At 38.5% G+C, this 7,255-nt stretch overlaps 1 protein-coding gene across 1 annotated transcript in view; it reads right to left on the bottom strand.

Annotated features, from left to right (window-relative positions):
* Positions 1 to 7,255, bottom strand: part of C8A (complement C8 alpha chain) — a 63,942-nt gene that overhangs the window by 44,879 nt on the left and 11,808 nt on the right. Inside the window, exon 2 of the mRNA XM_007462564.1 lies at positions 1,254 to 1,356. Within this exon, the coding sequence (XP_007462626.1) occupies positions 1,254 to 1,356 (103 nt within the window). The remainder of the gene's footprint in view (positions 1 to 1,253; positions 1,357 to 7,255) is intronic.

Below are 7,255 nucleotides of genomic sequence, written 5' to 3'. Positions count from 1 at the left end.
CATGGCTCACGGGCCCAGCCGCTCCGCGGCACGTGGGATCCTCCCGGACCGGGGCACGAACCCGCGCCCCCTGCATCAGCAGGCAGACTCCCAACCACCGCGCCACCAGGGAAGCCCCACAGGGCACTTTTGCATCTAACTGAGGAGGGGGTCTGGAGGCAGGAGGACTATCAGTGAGAGAAGAGCAGGGCTTGATTCAAGGCAGTGGGAGTGGGGCTGGAGAGGAGGGCACAGATAGGAAGTATAGAAACAGCTCACATTTATTGAACACGTACTTTGTGCCAGATGTCATGAAAAGCACTTTGCATGCATTACTCATTTAACGCTCTCAATAACTCTACGGTGTAAGTACTGTTCCTACTCCCATTTATAGATTAGGAATCAGAGGCATAGAGAAGGTAAAAATTATGTCCAAAGTAACACAGCAAATAAGGTGCAAGCCAGAATCTAAGCTGCGGAATCGAAGCTGAAAAACAGGCTTGACAGCAATAGGCTAATAGACAAGGGTTCAGCAGTGGTGTACCACGTCTGGGCTGCACCCACCCTGGGTGCATCCAGTGAAGGCATGTGTCGTCTGCAGAGATTTTAAAATACTAAGAAAACAGAATAGAAGTTAGTCTTCTTTCTATTGTCACCATGAGCCAGTGATTCTGAACAAAGACAGAATTGTAATACTCCTCCCTGACAGAGCGGAGTGCTCTCAACGTCCCCCTTACGCCACTGAGTTTAGCGATCATCTTGGACCAATTAAAACCACTTAGATGGGCAAGATAGATTCACATCTGTTCATTGGGCATGTCAGCCTTTTCAGTGCATGAAAGTGAAATCCTCAGGAACACCCTGTGTGACACGCTTTGGTTTATCTCAGTTCCTCATAGGTCATGGGCAGCTTGGCATTTTGTTCCTAAGCCATTGGTCCCTCCAGATGACCCTCGTTGGAAGGTAGTACATAGGCCAGGACCCAGAGTGGGGATCCCCAGGATCCCCAGTGGGGATCAGTGTGCCCATGTCCGGAGTGCCACTTTTCTACATCTAAGCCGTAACATACACATCTTTTGCAGCCTCATCCAAATGCCTTACAAACGAAATCAGAAGAGGCAGAAATAAGTTCCACCAGCCACGTGCGTATGGCTTCTGAATACCCTTTTCTCCCCAGACCTCTAGATTTATAGACGTGACTGCTTATCTGCATTTGAATGCCTAGTACACAATTTAAATGTTAAATGCTCCAAAATTGGTCATAAATGTCTCACCTTTTTCTCCTGGCATGGAAAGCAATCTGTCCACTCTCCCCAGTTGCCCAGCTGGCAGGAAACAGCTGTGGGAGTAGAACTCTGAACAGCCCGACTGACTCTCCTAAAGAGAGAAGAGACCCCTTGCTTCAATTTTTAAATTTTTTATCATGCTCATTTTAATTTTTGTAATTATAAATTCAAAAAGGTCTTTTACCATGACAGTATCTTAATAATATGAAAACAGGTGCTGAATTTTTCTCCAGCTTTATTGAGGCATAATTGACAGCAATCGTATGGTATATTTAGGATGACCAACGTGATGGTTTGACATACATATACATTGTGACATGATTATCACAACCAAGGGAAACACATCCATCACCTCCCATAGTTGCCTTTTTTTTTCTTTCTTTCTTTCTTTTTTTTTTTTTTGTTGTGGTAAAAACACTTCAGATCTACTCTCCTAGCAAATTCCAAGTGTACAATACACTATTACTAACTATAGTCACTATGCTGTGCATTAGAACCCCAGTACTTTTTCAGCTTATGACAGAAAGTTTATATCCTATGACCAGCCTCTCCCCATGTTCCTGACCCCGCAAGCCCCTTGTAACCACTATTCTACTATCTGGCTTTATGAGTTAGACATTTTTTAGATTCCACGTATAAGTGAGATCATGCAGTATTGTCTTTTTCTGACTGGCTTATTTCACTTAGCATAATGTCCTCCAGGTTCATTAATGTCACAGATGGAAGGATTTTCTTCTTTTTTTATGGATGAACAGATGCTTAATTTTTTAATTTATAAAGTTACCCCTTGATTTGGGCATCTTGGTACCTGTAGCTGTAGAAAATGAAGCAATATCACAATGTATATTCCCTTAGCCTTAAAGTTATCTGAAAGTGGGAGTGGGGGATGGAGCAGGGAAAGGAGAGGAACGTCCATAAATGCAGTTAATTTTACTTGGAACACTGGGCTGTAAGGGTACTTCTAACACTAGAATGATTCTGTCTTCCTCATTAAGAATTGCATGTGCTGTTTTTAAAACAAAAGTTATATGGCCTAATGCTCTTTTCTTCCCCAGTATTTTATTGTGGTAAAAATACATGTAACATAAAATTTACATTTTACCGTAACCATTTTGAAGCTTACAGTTCAGTGGCATTAAGTACATTCATATTGTTGTGCAACCGTCACCCGTTTCCATCTTCAGAACTCGTTTCCTTTCCCTGCATCAATTTTGAGATGTAAAATTTAAGCAACAACAACAAGAGTTGTGCACGTTTGCCCTCCGATCATTTCCAGTTTTAAGAAATGAAGAATAGGGCTTCCCTGGTGGCGCAGTGGTTGAGCGTCTGCCTGCTGATGCAGGGGACACGGGTTCGTGCCCCGGCGGGAAGATCTGCACCTAAAGCAATTAGAGAAAGAAGAACAACAAAAAATAACAACCCAAAGTCAGCAGAAGGGAAGAAATCATAAAAAAAAAAAAAAAAAAAAAAAAAAAAGAAATGAAGAATAAAAATTTATTGTGCTTCTACTGTATGCAGGGATGATGGTGTAGTACTTCAGAACTCATTCTAATTATGCTGTGAACTGCACCACGCGATGAATGATGCCCCCTATGCTGAAACCCCAAACCGGAAGCTCTAGGATCATCAGGAAAGTGATGTTCACCTTTATCACTGGTTCTCAGACTTTGGTCCCAGGAACATTTTACACTCTAACATACTATTGAGGACTCTGAAGAGCTTTTGTTTAACGGGACTGGGTCGATCGGCAGTCACAGAATCCAAACATGAAAACTGAGAAATTTCAAAATATTTATTTATCCATTTAAAATTACAACAAAACCGTTACATGTTACCATATATGTTTATTTAAAAATCCATTTCCAAGAAACATAATTATTGAAAAGAGGGTTGCTGTTTTATGTTTTTGCAAATCTCTCTCTTTTTTTTTTTTTTTTTTTTTTTTTTTTTCGGTACGCGGGCCTCTCACTGTTGTGGCTTCTCCCGTTGCGGAGCACAGGCTCCGCAGGTTCAGTGGCCACAGCTCACGGGCCCAGCCGCTCCGCGGCATGTGGGATCTTCCCGGACCGGGGCACGAACCCGTGTCCCCTGCATCGGCAGGCGGACTCTCAACCACTGCGCCACCAGGGAAGCCCACAAATCCTTTTTGATGTCTGGTTTAGTAGAAAGCAGCTATATTCTCATTTCTGCTTCTTCATTCAATTTGTTGCTTTGGTTGAAATCTGTGAAGGAACTCCAGCCTCATACAGTTATGTAGTTGAGGAAAAAAATTATGTAGTTGAGGAGTGTTTTAATAGTCTTCTCAGATAATTGTGGATGTTCTTTGATGCTACACCAAATCTTGAAAAGCAGTCATTTCTTAAATGTTAATTGCACTTGGAACCTGAAAGCCTATCAATGAATTTTTTGTACTCTGTTATGTTAAAACCCATTGATCTATGTATCCTTTAAATGTATCTGGTACCCATACATGATTTTTGTAACATCAGACATTGGAAATTTACAAAACAATGGTTCTCTGAGTGTACATATCTTAAAAATAGTCACACATTTCACTATAACATATTAATAAGTCAAATTTATTAATATTAACAGTGATCTCAAGTTCATGGTAGTGAATATGTTTTCCAAAATTTTAATTTTCGTTTGAAAGCCCCAATTTTGTCATTGGTAACAAATAATGCCATTTGTTTTCCTGGAAGTAATAGGCCCTCTGCTCATTTTTGAGACAATGTCTGCCAAGTATCTTAGCCTGAATAACCATAGTTTGTTTGGCAGTTATTCTGTCAAGTAAAAACAGTGTTCCAGGAAAAAGGCATCAACGCTGACTTACAACTCAAACAATTGTTTTTTCTCAAGAAAAAACATGTACTGTACCCTCATACTTAGGTACAGTAGAAGTTCTTTATGCATCTTTTCCATTTTGCCACAAATAATACTTAAGTAACATGTTTACTTAATATTACTTAAAACATATTTAAGTCACATTTGGATTGGGTTGTTTGTTTTTTTAATATTGAGCTGCATGCGCTGTTTATATATTTTGGTGATTAATCCTTTGTCCATTGATTTGTTTGCAAATATTTTCTCCCATTCTGAGGGTTGTCTTTTCGTCTTGTTTATGGCTTCCTTTGCTGTGCAAAAGCTTTGAAGTTTCATTAGGTCCCATTTGTTTATTTTGGTTTTTATTTCCATTAGGAGGTGGATCAAAAAAGATCTTGCTGTGATTTATGTCAAAGAGTGTTCTTCCTCTAAGAGTTTTATAGTGTCCGGTCTTATATTTAGGTCTCTAATCCATTTTGAGTCTATTCTTTTGTATGGTGTTAGGGAGTGTTCTAATTTCATTCTTTTACATGTAGCTGTCCAGTTTTCCCAGCACCACTTATTGAAGAGACTGTCTTTTCTCCATTGTATATCCTTGCCTCCTTTGTCATAGATTAGTTGACCATAGGTGCGTGGGTTTATCTCTGGGCTTTCTATCTTGTTCCATTGATCTATGTTTCTGTTTTTGTGCCAGTACCATATTGTCTTGATTACTGTAGCTTTGTAGTATAGTCTGAAGTCAGGGAGTCTGATTCCTCCAGCTCTGTTTTTTTCCCTCAAGACTGCTTTAGCTATTCCGGGTCTTTTGTGTCTCCATACAAATTTTAAGATTTTTTGTTCTAGTTCCGTAAAAAATGCCATTGGTAATTTCATAGGGATTGCACTGAATCTGTAGATTACTTTGGGTAGTATAGTCATTTTCACAAAATTGATTCTTCCAATCCAAGGACACGGTATATCTCTCCATCTGTTGGTATCAGCTTTAATTTCTTTCATCAGTGTCTTATAGTTTTCTGCATACAGGTCTTTTGTCTCCCTAGGTAGGTTTATTCCTAGGTATTTTATTCTTTTTGTTGCAGTGGTAAATGGGAGTGTTTCCTTAATTTCTCTTTCAGATTTTTCATCATTAGTTTATAGGAATGAAAGAGATTTCTGTGTCTTAATTTTGTATCCTGCAACTTTACCAGATTCGTTGATTAGCTCTCGTGTTTTCTCCTGGCGTCTTTAGGATTCTCTATGTGTAGTATCATGTCATCTGCAAACAGTGACAGTTTTACTCTTCTTTTCCAATTTGTATTCCTTTTATTTCTTTTTCTTCTCTGATTGCCATGGCTAGGGCTTCCAAAACTATGTTTAGTAGTAGTGGTGAGAGTGGACATCCTTGTCTTGTTCCTGATCCGATCTTAGAGGAAATGCTTTCAGTTTTTCACCATTGAGAATGAAGTTTGCTGTGGGTTTGTCGTATATGACCTTTATTATGTTGCGGTAGCTTCCCTCTATGCCCACTTTCTGGAGAGTTTTTATCATAAATCAGTGCTGAATTTTGTCAAAAGCTTTCTCTGCATCTATTGAGATGATCATATGGTTTTTATTCTTCAGTTTGTTAATGTGGTGTATCACATTGATTGATTTGCAAATATTGAAGAAACCTTGCATCCCTGGGATAAATCCCACTTGATCGTGGTGCATGACCCTTTTAATGTGTTGTTGGATTCTGTTTGCTAGTATTTTGTTGAGGATTTTTGCATTTATATTCATCAGTGATATTGGTCTGTAATTTTCTTTTTTTGTAGTACCTTTGTCTGCTTTTGGTATCAGGGTGATGGTGGCCTCATAGAATGGGTTGGGGAGTGTTCCTTCCTCTGCACTTTTTTGGAAGAGTTTAAGAAGGATGGGTATTAGCTCTTCTCTAAATGTTTTATAGAATTCACCTGTGAAGCCATCTGGTCCTGGACTTCTGTTTGTTGGAAGATTTTAAACCACAGTTTCAATTTCATTACTTGTGATTCGTCTGTTCATATTTTCTATTTCTTCCTGGTTCAGTCTTGGAAGGTTATACCTTTCTAAGAATTTGTGCATTTCTTCCAGGTTGTCCATTTTATTGGCATAGAGTTGCTTGTAGTAGTCTCTTAGGATGCTTTGTATTTCTATGGTGTCTGCTGTAACTTCTCCTTTTTTACATTTCTAATTTTATTGATTTGACTCCTCTCCCTCTTTTTCTTGATGAGTCTGGCTAATGGTTTATCAATTTTGTTTATCTTCTCAAAGAACCAGCTTTTAGTTTTATTGATGTTTGCTATTGTTTTCTTTGTTTCTATTTCATTTATTTCTGCTCTGATCTTGATGATTTCTTTCCTTCTGCTAACTTTGGGTTTTGTTTGTTCTTCTTTCTCTAGTTTCTTTAGATGTAAGGTTAGATTGTTTATTTGAGATTTTTCTTGTTTCTTGAGGTAGGCTTGTATAGCTATAAACTTCCCTCTTACAAATGCTTTTGCTGCATCCCATAGGTTTTGGAGCATCGTGTTTTCATTGTCATTTGTCTCTAGTTATTTTTTGATTTCCTCTTTGATTTCTTCAGTGATCTCTTGGTTATTTAGTAATGTATTGTTTAGCCTCCATATGTTTGTGTTTTTTACATTTTTTTCCCTGTAATTCGTTTCTAATTTCATAGCGTTGTGGTCAGCAAAGATGCTTGATATGATTTCAATTTTCTTAAATTTACTGAGGCTTGATTTGTGACCCAAGATGTGATCTCTCCTGGAGAATCTTCCGTGCGCACTTGAGAAGAAAGTGTAATCTGCTGTTTTTGGATGGAATGTCCTATAAATATCAATTAAATCTATCTGGTCTATTGTGTCATTTAAAGCTTCTGTTTCCTTATTTATTTTCATTTTGGATGATCTGTCCATTGGTGTAAGTGAGGTGTTAAAGTCCCCCACTATGATTGTGTTACTGTCGATTTCCTCTTTTATAGCTGTTAGCAGTTGCCTTATGTATTGAGGTGCTCCTATGTTGGGTGCATATATATTTACAATTGTTATATCTTCTTCTTGGATTGATCCCTTGATCATTATGTAGTGTCCTTCCTAGTCTCTTGTAACATTCTTTAAAGTCTATTTTATCTGATATGAGTATTGCTACTGCAGCTTTCTTTTGATTTCCATTTG

Source organism: Lipotes vexillifer, unplaced genomic scaffold (assembly GCF_000442215.2).
Source record: "Lipotes vexillifer unplaced genomic scaffold, Lipotes_vexillifer_v1.1 scaffold54, whole genome shotgun sequence".
In the NCBI taxonomy this organism is placed as follows: Eukaryota; Metazoa; Chordata; class Mammalia; order Artiodactyla; family Lipotidae; genus Lipotes; species Lipotes vexillifer.
This window is presented reverse-complemented; position numbering and strand designations above follow the sequence as displayed.